This window comes from Poecilia reticulata, linkage group LG22 (assembly GCF_000633615.1).
Source record: "Poecilia reticulata strain Guanapo linkage group LG22, Guppy_female_1.0+MT, whole genome shotgun sequence".
NCBI classification, from domain to species: Eukaryota; Metazoa; Chordata; class Actinopteri; order Cyprinodontiformes; family Poeciliidae; genus Poecilia; species Poecilia reticulata.
This window is the reverse complement of record NC_024352.1, coordinates 19,889,908-19,910,481: the sequence shown is the minus strand read 5'-3', so window position 1 is coordinate 19,910,481 and position 20,574 is coordinate 19,889,908. Positions and strand designations below refer to the sequence as shown.

General features: G+C 38.7%; 1 protein-coding gene across 7 annotated transcripts in view; it reads left to right on the top strand.

The window, feature by feature from the left end:
- The window catches only part of nrxn3a (neurexin 3a), a 119,908-nt gene that overhangs the window by 4,174 nt on the left and 95,160 nt on the right, over nt 1–20,574 (top strand). For all 7 annotated transcript variants that reach the window (XR_532656.2, XR_532655.2, XM_008400154.2 and 4 more), the window contains exons 2-3: nt 9,018–10,101; nt 19,720–19,740. Coding sequence is in view for 5 of the 7 variants with exons in the window: in XM_008400154.2 (XP_008398376.1) it covers nt 9,417–10,101; nt 19,720–19,740 (706 nt within the window). In the remaining 2 variants the exon portion in view is untranslated. The remainder of the gene's footprint in view (nt 1–9,017; nt 10,102–19,719; nt 19,741–20,574) is intronic.

Here is a 20,574-nt window from a genome sequence, read left to right as displayed (position 1 = left end):
TATTTATCTAAACCTATGAGAAAATGTTTTATTAGCAGGCCTTTTAACAGAGTCTGATTTTTTTTCAGGAATGTGGAATTAGTTGTAGAGATTTTTTAGATTTTTTTTTTTTATTTCTTTGATTTTGAGCATTTTTTGCCCTGGTGGACTATGACACATACCAGATAAAAAAAAATCTACTGCAGGTTCTTTGAAAGCAGTATAGAAATTTTGTGTCCAACAGAAAATGAATTCAATTCAAAATGATCCATGAAAGCATGTGCTCCTAGCCATGATCTAATGTTTACTAAACGCCAATCATCAAAACAAATGTCATTGCCTGATTGGTTGAATGACTGAAAATAGTGGAGTTTTTCATTTATTCGTTGAACAAGAGAAAAGAAAAATCTGATTTGTCATGAACACAAACCAATAACTCCAATCTCTACAACATTTTGTTTAACGTTTTCTTTTGTTGTTTTGTGCCCATTTTTATTTCTAATAAACCACTATAATGCTTGAACATAAAAGTATCGAAATAGAATTAAAATGGTTATCTGACTTTACACAAGTTCAAATTTGTTAAGAAAATTCAGATAAGAGATCCGATTTAAATCAAATGAAAAAAATCCAAAAATGCAAACGACTGGGTATAAATATAAGCAGATATTAGGTATCATACTCTTGCATTTTGTTGTGTTCTTGTTAGATGTTCTGCTTGGAAAAACGCCTCACTCCTCCTCACTCTGAGAAGATTGTTCCAACCCCCTTGAACCCTATGTTAGTTAGGCACATTAACATTATATTAACTTCTGGTGAGATTGACTTTAATCTTAATTCAGAAACTTTGCTGGCAAGATGCATTAATTTGTGTTTACTCACATCCAACGTTCTTCTTCTAAATAGATTATTGGCTGCAGTTTGAGGCTCAAAACTTGTACATTCAAGTTTGGGAGTGTATGGGGTGAGGTGAGTTGTATGAGTAATGTATGAGAACCTCTAATGTCTAAATATGCACTCTGAAGTGTACAGTCAGACCAAGCCCACTCCCCTCCCCAGCTCCCACCACTTACCCAATGTAAATCCTACAATTTAAAGAGTTTCATACATTCAGGTTTTTTATTTGTGTTATTAGTTTTCATGATTTATTTGGGGATAAACAGTTAGAAATCTCAGACACCAAGAAAAAGCAACATTTTGCAGATTTCATCTTTTACATTTGATGCATGTTTTTTCTACAGAAAAAAATTCAAAGGCTTATTTCAGATTTCGTTCCATCTTCTCACGCAGAGGATCAACATGTAGGTTTTCTACTGGACTAAATGATCCAGTGCATCACTGTGGAGGATGGTAAAAATGCAGGCCACCTCCTCGAGAACAAACAGACAGATGTGAGCCTAAAATGGAGGCTGGATGCTGAAGGTGTGTGTCTGAGGTGTGAGGAAGAGTGGGAGTGGATGAGGTGGAGCATCCCTCCCTTTCTGTTTTGTCTCTCCTCGTCCTCCCCCTCCTCATGCCCTGCCCAGATGATGGTGCAGAAAATCGACTCCACGGCAGTGAGATTTGAGCTCCTCGCGCCTCGTCAGTGTGAGATGACAAACTGCTGCGTGTTCTCTCCAAGATCTTATCACTGTGGAGGACATTTTGTCACCGCTGCAGTGTTTGATCACGGCCGTAAAATACCACCAAGTGGCTCCTATTAAAGCACAAGAGGCCTGCCGGTGCTTTTATTTGCAATTCACACACACACGCACACGCACAAATATGTACACACACACGCACGCACACACACCCGTCAGGCGGTTAATAGGATCCAGAGTGCTGCAGCCTTTTGTCACTGAGTGGATGTGGACTCGTCCCTGCGGGCCTCGTCAAAAGAAGCCTTTCAGAGAGAACAATGATCCATGCCGTTTAGCCTTTTAACCCCTGACGCTCGCCGGACTGCAACAGGACACAATGAGACCATCTGAAAATGATGTCTGCTTTGGTAAACATGAGTTTACACTGCATGTGCATGAGTGCATAGAGTGTGTGTGTGTGTGTGTGTGTGTGTGTGTCTGCGGGGTGATCTGCTGCAACAGACAGTTGGGTCTTGCAAATGTTTGTATTTTGAACTACAAAAGATAATAAGAAAATAATAATTACAATCTCACAATTGCTATGGCTTTATATTAAACAAAGCTGATCTTAATTTTGGAGACAAAACCATAAAAATAGTCACATTTGATTGTCATTTAGGATTAAACAATATTGCATAATACAAAAATAAGTGGGTGACAATCTTTTTTTCAAATCTGACTGAAAATCTTGATAGATATAGTTTAAGAAAGCTTCCCTTTTAAAAGTAAAGCTTGAAAAGTGAAATTATTTCTTTTGGTTTTAAAGATTTGAAATTAAATCCACCATTTATATCAGCCATGTCCCTTTTAATGAACTCCTTTGAGTTTAATAAAATTAGATAATTAACTATCAGGGGCCAAAGAAATGTGAAAATAAATAAATAAATTAATAAATAAATAAACAACTGCATATCTCAAAATGCGAAATGGCAGATCAGAACCCAAAGGAAACCATCCATCCATCCATTTTCTTTACACCCTTGACCCTTAGTGGGGTCGGGAGGGTTGCTGGTGCCCATCTCCAGCTGACGTTCCGGGCGAGAGGCGGGGGTCACCCTGGACAGGTCGCCAGTCTGTTGCAGCCCAGAGGAAACCAGAAATCAGTATTGCCCTGGAAAAACTTGATTGCAAATCAAGAAAAAAGTGTTTCTGCGCCATTTTCTCTGGGATTTTGTATTTTAATTTTCCCTCCCTGCCCTTTTCAGAAATAATCTGCAACTTCCAAATGTTTTGAGCCTCAGCAATTTTTTTTTGACATCTGAGTTTTTTGATTAAGCTAAAATTTGATTCTGTGTCAAATTAAATTGTTCAAAGGAATTTCTATCGTCAACAGAGTCCACACCTCCAGCAAGCAATCGTTTCTAATAGCCGAGGGTCCAGATCCTCTGCATAAAGGAAATCATAGAACAAAGGGGCTGCATAGATTCAGAACTAATTGGGAGAAGAGAAAATCCCTCTGAGTGTTGGATTAATGTTCCAGTAATAAAAGCACACCTACAAATTTCAGTTTGGTTAAAGTCTAAAAGGAACGTTTAACAAAACGCATTAGGACTTTTTGAAATATAGCGGAAGTTCAGCAAGAGGGCACAGTTTCAGACATAAAAGATAAAAAAAGATCTCTATTCATAATATTTTTGTCAAAATATTAGATAATCCAGAAAAGTATTAAAACAATGGCCAATAAAAGGTAGTTGAAAAAGGCAACTTAAAAAAGTTTTTAGCTGAAAACTGAAAACTATCCCAGAAACGAAACACGTCCCTGTGGTGAACCTGACCCCCATCCTCTGTAGTTAATGAACACAATCTGATGAGACCTAAACGTCCTCAGGTGTTGGATTCACCTTTTGCTCCAACAGGAACAATCCAACACCCAAATATCGTCTGAATGCAGTGGCACTAAAACCTGACGAGGTGAGAGTGTGTCGGACAGGTTTTACCTGTCACAGCTGTCTGGGTTAGTTTTAACTCTCAAAGATGAAACTTTTCACTGTTTTAAAGCTTTACTATAAAGCTTTCTCAGACCAGGGTTTAGTGTTAAATGCACACTAAAATAAAAATAAAAAAAAAGTTCAACAACAGGCAGTTGTTGGTTATTTAAAGACAGTTTTAACAACAATCTTGGACATTTTATTTTTCATTTGAAAACCAATGAAACATCCATGTATTATTCCTGATTTAAGGTGGCAATATGAGAAGATATTATATTGTGCTTTGGAGGTTAGAGTTTGAAATCCTGTGGCCCTCAGCTGAGCTTTCTTGTGCCTGAAAGGAATTAACCTGAAGAAGTCATAAATTACTCAACAGATTGATAAATATCTACAGACGCAAGAGTCAGAAATGTTTTTATTTATTTTTTTATTTATTTTTTATTGAATTAAAAGCCACAATCCATGTCTAGGCTGCACCAACAATGTCCTGGGTTTGAATTCTGGGTCTTAATTCTCTGGGTTCCTCCCACAAGCCAAAAATATGACTGATCGTTGGGCTCTCAAAACCATCATTAGGTATGAATATGTGTGTGTGCACATTGTTGTTTGCTCTAGTATGTTTCCATAGCAACCTGTCCAGGTTTTACTCAAGCTCTTGCCCAATGACTGCTGGTGATAAGCATTTTTCCCCTGTGAATGCATAGAGACAAAAATGAACGTCTCTGACCGCCTGCTGAGAAGTTTTGGGTTGCTCTGTTCAGCAATGTGCTCTGTGGATAAAACTGAGAAACTCTCAGGGTAATCTGTGTTGGAGTGAAATCCTGTTCACCAACTTGAACCTGTGTAACATGGCCATTACAGCCGTCTGCTGTCTGAGCAGTACAGGTTGTTACAAAGACAAATTAAAAAGAAAGCAGTCTTGCACTGCTGTGCTCAGTGACCAGCAGTAACTGCTCACCTGCACATGGTGTTTCTCAGGTAAATGTCAGTAATGACTCTCTGATCAGCAGAACTGCACGGTGAAAAGATTTTTTTTAAGCATGATTCCTCAGAGCTGGCTGATTTGGAGAATAGACTAATTACTGCAGTTGTTTGAGGCCCTTCTGGTTCTGCTCAGCCTTATGCAGAGCTCCTTAAATATTATAAAAGAGGTCTGCAGATTGGTTTGTTTCTCTTGTGATTTCCTGCATCCAGAACTCAAGAATCCTTGTGCAGTCAGTACTCTCAGTTGTTATCTAATGCTCTGTATTGTTGTTCCCAGCTGCAGCATCCTGGTTTTGTTCCCATGTTGGACTCATTTTATTTCTAGCTTCCCGCTTGTAAAGTTAAACATTTCTATCATATCAGAAAGTCTCTGTGCTGCTTTCAAACCATCAATGTGAGTTAATCAGTCTTATGAAAGTCTAATCGTCTGAGACCATATTCTGGTGGGAACCCGTTCAGGAGGGAAACTAACACATCCTCATTCTCCAGGGCCATCCTGGAGCTGGTTTGGACTTTTCCCCTCCTCCTCTAGCGTCATATTTTAAATGTATTTATGCTCCACCGAGTCTGAATCAGACTATTGAAATAGCTTGTAGTTTCAACTGGTTCTGAACGAGCCTGCTAAATTTCCATCAGATGTGTCGTAGCAGAACAGCAGCTCTCAGGCAGCAGACTTGCTGTGGTTCCTCAGGTTAGAAGTCCATCCAGAGAGTTCTTGGTCTGCCACAAGGTCTCCTCCTGCTGGGATGTGACTGAATAAGCTCCAAAGATAGATTTCATGGAGGAGTCGCTTCAGATGCTTGAACCACAACATTAATTAGTAGCAGCTCCACTCCAAGCTTCTTATCTTATATTTAAGGCAGAGCATGGCCGCCCTAATGAGGAAGCTCTTTTAGTTGCTTGAATCCAGGATCTTCATCTGTCATGATCCATATCTCATGATCACATATGAAGGTCAGATCACAGTTGTTCACATTTAGGCTCATTTGTGTCTTCACCTTGACAGACCAGAGACAGACAGACATTTTATAAAAAAATAACCAAGCAGGATGGAGTTTTATTGATCGTGTCATTTGATGGATCAGAAGCAAAATGTGTCATTTTTCTTTCTCCAATCCTTTTGCTTGAAATATAACCACTAACATTCAAGTTTGAAGAAAGCATACATCTGTAACACTGTGCTCGGATACCAAACGTCATCCTTAGGTTTTGCGACACCCCATTTTCCACTGTGACTCTTTTGTCATGTCTTCAAGTCTCAGCTCTGAAATGCTGAAACAGGAAACCGAGCTGTCTCCTCTGCTGAGCAGGTTTCTGAGACAGAATGTCAGCTGGTTGTCCCTCGTGTGTTTACTTCCCTATAAATAAGATCCTGTGAAGAGTCAGGACTAACCCGGTTAGTGGTTATTATCAGCATCAGCTTAATCTGCAGTTTCTTCTCAGTTTTTAGCGCTTCCGTTTTTTTTTCTGGGCCGGCATGGCTTTCCCTGTTCATCTAAAGGACTCCTGAGTGGTTTGACAAAAAAGTAGGTTTCAGCTGCTTTTTTAAATGGTTGAGTCGATTAAAAAGCAAAGTGTTAACCTAGCAGATCAAAACCTAGAGAAAAATAAAGTTTAGATCAGCTTACATATGGACAGCTTTAGACATTGCGAGTGCCTTTTTTTATTAACTCATTATGAGAATATGTTGTCGTCTTGCAATAATTAGATAAAGCTGAATGGAAAACAAAATGCATATTTAAAATATTAGCCATCTGTTGAGCTCAAAATAAAGCATTTTTCCCTAGACAACATTATCCCTTTCTAGCAAAATCTTGACTTTATCTTTTGGGATAAAAAGGGTAACTTTGATGTCACCCTGAGACAACCAAATAAAAATATTGTCTGACAAAAAGCCTGGCTATATGAAAATATTACCAACTGGCTGTACAGAGAGGACACATCAATTGAATTTTAGAAATCCTACATACGCTGTGCACATAGGTTATAAAACATAACATCTTAGATGCAGAAGATGCTTGTATCACATATGCCAACATTTCCCAAACATAAATCTTTGTTCTTTGTCTCATTGCAATATTTTTAAGAGAAAAAAAAAAAAGACAAAACAAAAATGTAATCTTAATAATTCAAAGATTTTGGTCTGAAATGTCAAACAGCCAAGATGGGTTCTACTTCATCGGTATCTTTAGGCCAATATAAAAAATGTAAAACATTAGCTTATAATGAGATGTGCAGGAAAATTAAAATACCAATCATAATCGGCCGATTTCCGTGAAAAAGCGAAATCGGTGGTCGCCGATCACTCTCTCTTGTTGTCGATCACCAAAATCGATCACATTTAACTCACTTCGCAACGTGCGTGTGCAGCTCATCTCCTCTTTCCTTCACACTGTGCAAGCGCGCTGCAACAAATACTGTCGTTTGGAACTATATCGCTCTGAGCGTGAATGGGTTACGTTTGCGTTTTGCCGCGGAAAATTACCTCGGGGGAGAAGCACTACAAAATGCATCAACATATCAAGTCAAGCACTTGACGAAGTTTGGTTAAATCGAGGCTCAATGCAGGAACAAAAGGACACCTGGAGCGGCCAGATAGGTAAAGCAGCGCTCAACTAGCAATACTCACCCGGATTAGCATCCCGGTCAGAAAACTAAACAAATAACCCGAAAAAGAATTCAAGTATTTCGAGCTGACGGTGTAATGCGCTGGTTCTGCTCTCGCTCTTGGACCGCCGCTACGCTCTCACACCGAACGGCTGCTTAAAGCTGCAGCATGTAGCTAAAAAAATAAAATAAAATGTGTATATTGTGTCTAAATTATGTGGATTTATTGCCAGATATTTTTTTCATTTTGCCATATAACATAGTATCATTTATACCAAAGCGAAAAATTAACAGGCGTTCCAGGCGACGGGAGTAATCGGTGATCGGGAGAGATCGGCCTCATGGATCATCGGTATTATCGGCAGCAAAAAAAAAAAAAAAAAAACTGATTGGAGCATCTCTACTTATATTATGATTTGCATGAGTCAGGTTTTACAAAAATAAAAATACATAGTAACATTTCAGAAAATTTTAAAGAAATTTATCTGAAAATTGTTTTACCTTAATCATCTCTAGCACTTATACTGAAACATGTAAAGCAGCATTTATACCGTTCGGCTTCAGAATGCAGTTGTGTTTTTCCTGCAAATCCTATTATTCAGCTGGATTCAGCAGAAAGCTTTCTCTGCAGTCTGGTCATCAGATAAAGGCAGTCTGCCTGGCTGAGTCATAATCATTCTGTGCCATGAGAATAATGAGACTAATTTACCCAGCAGATGACCGATAACTCCAAACAACCTCTGGAGGAGGAAGAATGCGGCTCTTTCACAGGCACGAGTGATGACATCAAATCAACATTTTTCACTAGATGAGTAAAGCATCAAACTCCCTTTTTATGTTTGTTGCAGCAGGTTTAAAAGCTTTTCCCCTGCTCCTCTGCTCTACTTCTTTATGCAAAATGAGGTTGTTGGTTTTGAAATGAGTGCTGGCTTCAACTTGACATGGAAACAGAGGTTTAACAGTAGTAATCTGTTTGGTCATGAAATAAATGCCTGGTAGATTAATGTAATTTGTTGAGGAGTGAGAAAATTTGGAGCTCCATAGCTTCATAGCAAGACTTTACAGTAGGCGCACCATTCAGTTGAAAGAAGTCATAAAATATTGGGGATTACCTGAGTAAGCTGGTATTTTGATGGACTCTTGTTTTTTACATAGTTGCATTTTCAATTTTGTTCATACTGTATTCAACTGTGTGTATTTCAACAATTCTTGCAAAGCTGGAACTGAAGAGGTCTCTTTAGTTTGAGTTTCTTATAATGACTGCATATAGGTATTTTCAGAGAAATGCAAGTGTAACTATTTTTGTGTGATTTTTATGGTTTTTCTCAATGAGAAATGCAGAATTGCACCTTTTGTGTCACTGTCACGATCAGTTGGAGGAGTTGAGTTATTGTAGGATGGTGTTACGAGATGGGACTGGACACTGTCGTAGTGAAGAAAGAGCTGAACCAGATCTTTCTTTCACTAACCTAGAAACTGGTGTAGTGACTATTTATGCATATCCCTTCTGGCCTGGGAACAACTCTGGATTTCCCAACTGAAGCTGAAGAGTGTCACTATCTGTGCTATGCAATATCTGGATTTCCCTCCTCGACCTGCTGCCTCCTGCAATCTTTGATATTGGACGATGGATTTAAATCTTGCTTTTAGAGATTCTGAAAGGCTTTCCAAGATTGGGAAGATTGTGGGAAGAAATTGCTCGTGTGTTAAATGAAAAAAGCTGAAATAAGACTTTCAACTTTTTGAGTTGTCTGACCTGTTTCAGGAAGAGGCCATGCAGAAATCTTTATAAATAGAAGCCTTAGGGAGATTTCTTCAGGATAAATGTTGAATATATTAATGACATGAAATGTTGATGATGCTTTGCTGATCTTCCACTGTTCTTTTTTTCTCCTAACAGTGATGAAACCGTGGATCCACTCATACCTCCACTTCACATCTAAAAACATGGAGGAAATTCCACTTTTCCTGAGAACCAGAGAAGAATATTGGATCGGACCTTACACCAGAAATAATGCTCTGAAGATTAAAAAAGCATAAAAATCAGAAAAGGATTCCTCTGCATGATCACTGCCTTGCAGCGTCTGGACAATTTCTTACTCTTAAGACTGTTAACGCCAACGACTGTTATCCTTCTATCCCCTTGTTCCCTTTAAAAGCATATTTTTTATAAGAAATATCTATATGAATATATCTCAACACATATTGTGGATAAACGTGGATTCCAGAAATTCAGCTAGAAGATTTCCATCCCTTTGACTCTCTGTTGGACATTTTCTTGGATTAACTCTTTGCAGCTATGGATCTTGTAGGCTTTTCTATCAGACTGCAGTTATTCCTCAGCTCCTGTTTGGGATTGGAATTTTTAGGTACTCCAGGCCAGTGGGCACGCTACCTCCGCTGGGACGCCAGCACCCGCGGTGACCTCAGCTTTCAGTTCAAGACAGAGGCCTCAGAGTCACTGCTGCTGTACTTCGATGATGGGGGATACTGTGACTTTCTGCAGCTGGGGGTGGTGGAGGGTCGACTGCAGCTGCGCTTCAGCATTGACTGCGCTGAGACCACGGTTGTTTCCGACAGGCGGGTGGACGACGGCAGCTGGCACGCCGCCACGCTGAGCAGGTATAACCTGCGCACGGTACTGGTGCTGGACGGCCAGGCCAAAGCCGACGAGGTGAAACCTCAGCGTCAGTTCATGAAAATAGTCAGCGACTTGTTCCTGGGTGGAGTACCTCAGGATATCCGCAACGGTGCACTTACACTGCCTACGGTGCGAACCATGCAACCCTTCAGGGGAACAATTACAGACCTCAAGTTTGGCAGCTCACAGCCTCTGTTCCTGGGAAGCCTTAAGGTGCCCCTGGAGTCAGAAGGTTGGTGCACTGTCAACCCGTGTGAGAACGGTGGAACGTGCATGGTGATAGACGGAGAACCGGTCTGCGACTGCTCCCAGACGAAATACAAGGGCCGCTTCTGCAATGAAGGTAAGAAAAGACTCCAGTTTTTTCTCTTTTTTTTGCTGTATCATCTCAAAGCTCCAGTGGTGAAACACGCTCCCCTTCATTTTTGCCAAATAATTAATCAGACCTTACAACTGCTTTTAGTAAACATAATAAGCTATAAATAATTAGAAAACCTTTGTGTGTGTGTGTTTTTTTTAATAAAACATCTTCACTTTTATTGTAAGTTATTGATTTTACCCTCAGGTTTGTCAATGTTTCTTGGAATGCTATAACAGAGGCCTTTTTTCTCAAAACCTTTGCAACAGAACTCAGTGGATTTAAATGGTGTTGTAAGAATAAACTGGTAAAACAGTAAAATTATGAAAGTGGCATTGAGTCTGCAGTTCTCATAAATAATGAATTTGCACTGTTCTGGTGGGGACAACCCAAGGTGAAAAAAGTAAGGTAAATAATGATAATATGTTGCTTCCTGTTCTGAAGAACCAATGAGACCTATTTTAATTATAGCTTTATATAAAAGTTCCTTGTATCAGTTCAAGTGATTAGGCTTGTTGGCACACAAGTCTTTAAAGTTAACATTTTTTTCAATCACTAGGTTTTTTTTTTCTCTCTGTGTAGCCTGTTTCTGCTCTTCCACCCAGTATCATTGTATCAGCTGTGCTGTAAAATCAGAAAGCTAATCAAAGCACAGTTAGCCAGGGAGGCCCAGGTTAATGGCATCGGTCCTGCAGGCAGTGATAAGGGCGCCTCTGGAGAGAATGAAACCTCCTGAGCCGTTTTTCTTCACCCAATCACGAGATGGCAGGTGTTTTTATATCACATCCCTTTGTGCAGAGATTTCTGCGTGTTTCACTTGCTCTGCACTGCAGCTGGCAAGCTAAAATTGATTTCTATTAAAAGCAAAGCCTTTTACTCATTTCCCCTCCCCGCTGGCCAAATACCAGAGACTTTCATCTGCCTTACTTTGAAACTTCCTGTCGCTGGATGAGTCGGGTGCTGAGAATATTCAGTAAAATTGCAATCAGGCACCACATTAAACAGATTCAGGCACCTTTTCTTAATCCGCTGTAAAAATAAAACTCTATCCATGGACTTAATTATTCACAATCAATACACATTCTTCAAGTTTCCAAATCAGTGGCTTCCAGCTGTTGAGGAGACGCAATAATCTAAAGCCTTATAAGATAATCAATAGTACTTAGATGGGAAAGTTTTTCCATAATTAGTTCAGATCAGATGTGATTTGTTTGAATACATTTGTTCTACTGTTTTTTTCCTTCCTTGTTTCTCATTGAGAAGTCTTTCTCTTAATGTAAATAAGACATTTAAACTCATTTGGGTGGTTTCCAAATCCTCAGATTCTAGACATATTACTAGCAAATCTGGAATTCAAAAATTAATATATTTTTTGAATCCGTCTTATTGGGGTTTTTCCTGTTACATTTGTCAGCTGATTACATGTATAGCAATTTATTGGCCCTGTGAGGAAAAGTGTTTGTCAAATATTCTTAATTTGATGTATTTTAATGTGTGTAACATAAAGAGAGGCATATTTTTTTACATTGATCAACACTAAGTTGACAGAAGCCTCAAGCAAAAGAAATCACACCCATTTTTTGATATTAGTGTATCAAAATCTCAGAAAAATATATCTTGCCTTCCTAGCTTTAAAATTGATTTGAACGGAACCACATACCCACAAAAACACACATACTCACATGTGTGAGGCAAAAATGTAAATATTAGTGAGAAATTAAAATACACCCTTTGCTCCATCCGATGGCTTTGTGAAGGTCTCATCACAACATTTCCGTCATGTTTAGGTCTGTACTTTGCCAAGGCCATGGCAACATTGGGATATCTATTCCAGCCGATCCATTTTGGATGATTGTTTGATGACTTAATTTGAGCCAAGCTTTGCTGGCTGGACAGATCTCACCTGATTTGACTTTGGAATACTTTGGTCTATAGAGGAGTTTGTGCTTTGCTCTTTGACTTCCTGGCTCCTGTGGTTGCAAACACGCCCAAGTCATGAGGCATTTGTGCTGTTTGGTTTTCTCCATATATGTTGCTGTGCTTTAAGGCCAGACGTCTCTAATTTGGTATCTGTTCAAAGGGCATTATTCCAGAAGCCATGTGCTTCATTTAGATGCAATGTTGTAAGCTGTGCTGCCACATGCTTTTTAGAGATTATAGGCTTTCTCTTATAAACTGTCAAAAAAAGCCATACCCATTCATTCCTTAATTGTTCTGTAATAAACTCTAACATTTAGCGTGGCAACAGGGCCTATGGAGTCTGAGTTCGAGTTCATGGAGTTTATCTGTGCATAGACACTGGGGTGTCGTTACTGTAAGGTCAAATTTGTTACTGGATGCTGTTGGGTTGTTTTGCATTTATAGGAATCTTTAAATTATAGAATTATGAAATTAAACCATCATTAAGGATGGCTGAATTAACTTTATGCTCCAGAACAGCAAGCTGCCACAATTGATGGTTTTACTGTATATATTACTATTGAAAATACAGCATTTTGATTGTCTTGTTTTTCTCAAATATCCCGAAAGATGTGCTATTTTTTTAATACAATGTACATCTTCTTATATTTTCTTATTTTACTTTTAAGAATATACCTTAATAATTGTTTGATAATGTACATTTTTTTCTGACTCAATGACTGGAAATCTCAGAACTTCAGAAAACAACAAAAGAACAAGAACACGACAAAATAGCCTGTTTATTATATGAATCTGAACATTTAAATGCATAACCTTCATAGCCTCGTGTGGAACAGCATCTGGTTTCACCTGACATTTGATAAGCGTAGTATGACGGCTCATTATGGCAGAGTAAAAGGGCTCCTTGACTCTGAAATGCAGTGGGAGGGCAGTGCATGCAAATGCAAGAAGTGTGATTCAAATCTTCAGGTGCTTCTGGAAAACATGAATATTCAGCTGTTGGTTTCCAGAGCTGACCAAATGTTGTTAATGAAAATTTAACTGAATAAAAAAATAAGATTTTGTTTTTGTTATTTCCCTTTAGCTACATGGCACTTCCATTTTCACCTAGGATTGTCTTTTATTTTCTTTTTCCCTACAGAATACAATACTCCGCACATCTTTGACTGTAGGATCTTCCCTCCTACGTCTATTGCTCCACATCTTTTCTCTCAGTACTTTGTCCCTCTAAACAACTACCTTCTTTCCACTGCCTTGGAACATGATGCATGACTCAGCACCGCTTCAGAGTGGCTGCACCATTGACCCTCGTACAATAATGGCCTGCTTTTCCCTACCTTGATTTACAGTCTCCATGTTGGAACCTGTTCCTGCTCCAGATTTATGTCTGGCTCTCCCTCGTTCCGTCGTCTGACTGCCTGGCTGCCTCCTGTGAGGTGGTGATAGGTGACAGGAAGCAGGGAACCTAAGCAGCCCTGAGAGAATTTAGATTAGTTATTGTTAAGGGATAAATAACAGCTTAAATGAGGCTGACTGAGTTAGATTGGTGGGGTGCCTGTTGTTGGGGTAATGTGGGATAACTGATTGTCAGCAAAACACAGTTTTACAAATGTTAAAAATACATGTTCCTACCTGAGACATGATAAATGCCCAGAGACTGAAGATTATGTGGAATGAGGGATTTTTTTCAGGTAGTTTCCAGTAAAAGTTTGTTATAGCATGTGGCAAAGCAGCAAATCAGTCTCTGAAATGTCGAAGATATCAATCCTGCTATACCATTTCAGAGAGCTGGCTGAATGTTCAGGCCTCAGTTCAAATTTTTTGGAAAGAAGTAACAAATCTGGGAATGGTGTCTACCACCATTTCTCTATTTGGATACCTCAGGATGTTTGGAGGTACCCCAGATAACAATTTTGATTGTGACATCCAAATTGATACTTTTAAAGCAGGGGAAATGGTCACAGCCCTGTGTTGGCGACAACCTGTGATATAGTAGGCAGTGTGAAAGTGGTCTTTTATAACTAGTCGTTATAAAATCGGTCCTGAAGTAAGTACTGACTTACTTCAGGACCTAGGTAAATGAACTTACTTCAGGAAGGGTTCATTTACCTAGGCATTTCACAGAGCATTAGTCAAGAGATTTAAAGATTCTAGCAACTTAAATGAAAAACTTCTATTTTGTTACTGCCTTTCCTTTTTGACTGCATTCCAGCTTGTAGTTGGTGATGGTTTTACTCATTTCCATGGCCAAGCAAGTACAAAGCAGCTGAGAACACCACAAAAGTGTGATGACCTTGCAGCTGGCATCCATTCATAACACAAATTCCACTCGGGGCAACTATAGAAATGGCAAAGACTGCCGCTCGAATTAGTCTACAGTGGAGATTTATAGTGGGTGTTTAATTTTCTGAAAAAGGAGGAAGTGAGTGGAGTAGTTTGGAGATGTAACAAACTGATACATTATGCAAAATGCTAACATTCTGGCAGCTTTCATTTCGACGAAATGTAGACATAATGTTTTACCCTTTTCTGGCCAGCATTGTTAATCTGATGCCCACAATCATCAACCCTCCTATTGCCCATCACATCTTTCACCAGAATATGTTACAGAAAGATGCTTTCATTGTGCAGGTCTCACTTTTCTCCACATAATCAATCTCTGCTCACAACTTTTTTAGACCAAAATAGTCATTGCAGTTTATTACTACTCATAAAGCAGATGGAAGACGAGACAAAATACCCTCGAGATAATCCCTCCTTGGTTTTGCACAGTGGTTCTACGGCTGATTTTCAGTATAACGGATGCAAGCAAGAGAAGTCTATTCACACTTTTAAGATTTTACTTTTACAAAATTGTATATGCCCTTCATAGAGTATTTGTCTTTTTTATGCCTGTGTTTGTACACACATACAGCAAGTAGTCTGAAGGTCTTATGAAAAAACTAAGAATTTAAAGAATGGACTCTTTGAGTAAACTGTCATTGTTTAAGGTCTCCATATAAACTTGCAGCAGTTTCAATAATGAAGATATGCAGAGATGTTTCCCATTCATCTTTGTAGCTGTTGAAAAGTATATAAATCCAAATTTTTCTGTTAAGAATTTGCGTTACGGGTGTTAGATTATTCTGCCATTTTCTATACTGATCCTGGAATGAGTGATTGTTTAAAATCAAAATAGGTCTGACATAGATACAAGGACAACCTCAAGTTATTGAGTCTGATCTATCTGAAAATAGCAAGAAAGCTTTGCTGAACTAAAAGAAATTCAGTAAACGTTTTACAAACTTAAGTTAACATATTAAGACAAGTTAATAGTTTTCTGTCAAAATAAACAAGACAGAGGCTAAATATAGTATGTATTTGAACAAAACTGTAATAAAAAAATATTAGTTAATAATAAAAGTTCATTATTTTCACTTTTGTGCAATACCAGAACCTGCATCAATATGCCCACACCGTATGACAATACTTTTAAGATCAACTCTGATGATTGGGGTTGATTTGAGTAGAAGACTACCTCTTTTAGTTCAGATACTTTTACCTTGCTAATGGACGGTCTTACGTTAAAAATATAAATTTCTCGTGTGCTATAAGGCGTAGGTAGTAAAATGTTGAGTTCAGGGAAATCAAAGTCATAGAAAAAGAATACTGTACACAGGCCAGAGTTGGCAGGGTTAGCAGAAAGCACTGCAGGATGATGAGAAGCAGTAGACCACAACAAATGAAGCCCTGTTGTCACACCAGACCGATCATGGATGACCTGGGCAGATTTAGAAGACTGGAGGTCTGTCTGATGTGATGATGGGGGTACTGACTCATTTTTATACAACAGATGATATAAGTCAGCACAAACATGGTGGGCAGTGTAAGTCATGTCACTTCAAAAGACCTCTGCATCTAGGTGGCGCATGAGTATTTATAAGAATATTACTGTTTGAAATAACTACATGAAGTTTAGGTAAGAAATATTTAACTAGTGTGATGGTAACAAGGAAATGGCCCATCAGATTAATCTGCTTTAAAGGTCTAATTTTTAGGAGAATTTTGTCACTACTAAATTGCTACTTTAGATTGTTGGTTGAAAGATTGAGACCAAAATATAAAGTTGAAAGATATTTAGTTTCTATAACTGCCTTTGGTCTTAATTGCAAGTTTACCTTAGTAATTCCTCTCTGTGTTTCACATGTGTGTTTCCAGGCATGAGCTGCTGCTCACATTTAAATTTAGACAAATTTTCCTCAATAACATTTTTAAAATGGTAAATGGCCTGTAGTCGTATAGCGCTTCCTCATATTCAGAGGGCCCCCAAGCTCTTCTCACTATATTCAGTCATTCACCCATTTGTGAACACATTCACATGCTAATGGTGACAAGCTACTGGACAGTTGACGTAGCTGCCCAGTTACAGTCTGACCGAGGTGAGGCTGCTATGGACCGGGACCACGGGGCCCTCTGACCACCACCAGCAGGCAAAGAGCATGAAGTGTCTTGCGGGCAGAAATGGATGGAGTGGGGATTGAAACAGAAACCCACTGACTGCCATTGACAGCTCAGACTGACACGTCCCATGTGTGCTAGTCTGGCACATTAGCTAAAGCAGGGGTAGTTAATGTGCGGCTCTAAATTTGCATGCGACTTCTCTGTTTCTCATGTGTGGCTCATGGTGACTTGACTGGTCTGTTAAGGTTCTCATTTTTAACAGTAGTTTGTGGAGAATTTTATTTTGAAAAATAATCAACTTCTCTCCAGCAACGACGCTTTACACACGTCTGCAGTTCAATTATATATTTTGCAGTTACTCTAATTGAGCGACTAGCGTAGCTAAACAGAATATTCTGTCGCCTCATGACACAAGCCAGACAATATGAGATATCAATACGACTGCCATTATCTTTTCCTGTTTTTAGCAGCTGTTAGCGATTACCTTTGTAGTTTATGCTTGGAGTAGCTATTTCTTTTGGAGTGTTGTTGTTGGTGACCAGGAAAACCTGGAGAGTTTGCGGTATGTTGAATTAATTGTTTTGCAAAACAACAAGAACTGCACTAGGTGAAGTAATGTAAGTGTGGGCGGTCCAAACAAATATCTTCCAAATTTGATAGGGAGATGCTCCCTTCATATTTAATTATTACACAAGCCACACATGGTTTGCAGCTGTGCCATACTCTTTTCAAGTGATGGATTGAACAGAGTTCTCTGATACAGTCAAAACTTGCATTGCTGTTTCATCATACAAAGCTGCTTCAAACTTACTTCTCCAGAACTTTCTCCATGAACCGTCTGCTCTCTTCCTTGGTCTTCACAATGCTGTTAGGGCACTGATTGTCTTTAACAAACCCCCTGATAAAGAGTGGTGTTCACAGTATGTCTTCTTTAAATCGGCGTTAATCGACCGTACACCACTCTGATCAGCAAAATGTTTCTGTGGCCAGTTAAACACAATAACGGGTATCAGATTGCTGACTGTTTAAGCTGAAGGTGAAACACTTACAGTGTTCACCGTCTCAACTGTCCTCTGAAACTGTCCAGTTTCACACCCATTGACACCAGATGGCTTCAGCAGGCCTTCCTTGCTGTTCCTCCAGCTGTCCATATGTTCATATCAACATGAAACATGGCTGCTGGTGAAATCAGAGATCCTGAAGCCTCGGGACGGTGATGAGCATTCACAGTAATTGGTATATTTATCTGCAGATGTCATTGTTAATAATCCGGCAGTGGTGAAATACCTCTTGAATAATTATGCTTCCCCAGTTTCTGAATTCCATCATGAATCATCCTTTAGGTAATCCACTCTGAGCTCTAATCCCCACATATCCTCACCTCACCTTTTGGGTGTAGAGGTAAAAGAGAATCAAGCACATTCACTTGGATTATATGTCCATTGATGAATAAATAAGTTTGTCTAAGACGCGGCGAGATGATCTGCGTGAAATTAATCAGGAGGCATTTCTCAGTGTGCAGCTGGAGGCACGAGTTAGAAATACCTGCGACTATTTGACTGCTCTCCGGGCTCTTACCTTCATTAAATATTTATGGCGTCACTATCTTTATCTCACTTGCTGTCTCACCAAAATCTGATGCTACAAAGCGGCACAATGCAGGGGGAGGAAATTGTCGGAGGAAGTAGGTCAAGATGGAGAAGAAAATGACAGGGCAGCAAAGAGAGGGGACTGAATCCAGCTGTTCATCACAGAGACACAATCCGCCCGAGTGCTGGGTCGTAGCGAAAGACCCTGCTATAGAGAAAATGACAAGATTTGCATTACATAAATTTAAATCTCGGATTGCCAGAAAAATCATGAGATAAGAAGAGCAAGTGTTAAAAAGCTTAAATTTTATTTTACATGTACCATTTTCCAAACTTTTAATCTCTTGTGGTGTAATCTGTGCATCCTCTCTAACACACACTCGTGATTTGTGACTGTTCAGTTGACTGTCATTCTGTTGTCTCTCCTTCATTTGGCAGCGTAGAGTAACAGCATGGAGTTTTTTCATCAATCTCAGCAAGGACCTCAAGCCAGAATGAAGTTTTATGCAATTTTCTCAGATTGTCTTCTGAAAATTTGGGTAGTGTCCACAGTTGGTCCATAATTTTAATGCTGATTTTAAAGATAAGCATCACTCAGTAAAGCTTGATAGTGTGGTCAGTAAATGTTGTCTTGGTGTAAATCAGGACCTTTTGTTTTTACCTGAAACTCAAAGCATTGCATGCCTGGGGTTCATTCAGTACAAAGACGTAAAATGTGAGATGAGCTGAAATGTTTTCAGGTTTTTCACTTGAGCAAAGAGAAAATGTCCAAAAAGCAATCCCAATATTATTCTGTTTATTATCTTGGCTATTTCTGAAACATTTGTGTGTGGTGTTCAATAAATGTAAATCTCAAACAGAGATATGTTTATAAAATAAAAATAACAAAAATAGTAGGTTTTCCATCACAAATGTCTTTTCCCCAAAGTGACTGGACCTCGTCCATGTTGGAGCTGCTCAGTTGAAACTGAATTAATATCTAATGCATACCAAATCAACCACCATCTGCTTGTGTTCACATATTAACACCATAACATGCCCAATTAGCTCATGCTCTGAACATTTAATGCATCTCAAGTCGATTACTGTTCATTTTATTCTGCAGCTACGTTGCTTCTCAGGAGCTCAATAAAATAGAAACTCTTCTGTAGCCAAAGCAAAACTCAATTTTGTGATCAAAATTGTCCACACAGTGTGATTTAAAGCTATCTTTGGGCTTAAATAACAATTAATCATGCACCCAAAGTTCAATGTTTGATATAAAACATTTAATGTTGATATCTTCTTGGGTTCAAAAACAGAAAATTCAAAAACAGAAAATTCAACAGCATCTGAACTGTGCATGGCTTTTTATCAAACCTTTTGCTGGGAACATTTCCTTTATAATGAATGCATAATTTCTTTAGTTGAGTAATCTGGCAGCAGTGGGTCATTTTCTTTTTCTTCTATCCAAATGTCATAAATCAAATGTTGCTTCTTTCTCTCCGGTTGAGAAGCTGGACTGTGTAGCAGATGCAAATGATTGTGCAAACTGCCATCCATTTGCATTGACTGTAAAGTGTTTTAAAAGTTGCATGACATTCATCATGCAAGTGCAAAGTGTGTTTCTAATGCTGGTTTCTTTGCTTCTTCTCTCTGTCTCCTTTCATTGCAGGGGTCAGGAAGACCATACCAGGTGAGTTGAAATGGGACCTGAAACGAACAATCAGAAAGAATATTTAAACACAGATATTTGGCTTAAGGGTTCATAGCTACATCACAGTCTTAAAAGGGGAAATGTGACTGCAGAGATATTTAGTTTTCATGAGAAGTCAGTTCATTCCTTTGGAATTTAAAAAAAAATCTAGTTTTTAAATGTTTTTGTCATTAAAAGATACATCATCAAACAGCAACTTCTGGCCCAAAATAGACATCATTTTCTTTTAAATCCCTTACGTTTTAAAGCTTTTTGTAAAATTATTTTCTAAAAATGTTCCAAAGCCTTTCCTGGAAAATAAAAATAAATAAATTGAAGACCAGTCCCAGTTCTGTTGTTCAGTGCTACCACGTTATTACTGTGGAAAAATGCTGCTTCTTTATTCTGTAGTTTTTAAACCCAAAATTATGTTTGTGTGCAGTTGCAATCAAAGTTTTCCATCCATCCATGATCTTGAATGCCATGGTAATCTGTGGCTTTTTATGATTTGAGACATTATTTTCCAGGGTTTAAAACAATGTAAAGCCGCAACAAATCTGAAGAACCAAGAACAAAAGCAGAATGGTACTAATGACTCTAGAAGGCTTTGCCATTGTCACTGTAGTTTCAAACTAAGAAACATACCTTTCACCCTGAAGACAAACAAGTACAGGTCTAGATAATAATCTTCATCTATATTTTAGAAACAGCTGTAGCTGTATGATGATATATTAGTTATTTTCTATCTCAAAGACAATAACAATGTTCAAAACTTGTTTTTGCTCCCAAAACTAAAACCCTACAGATATATGAGGTACCAGTTGGTTTACCAGG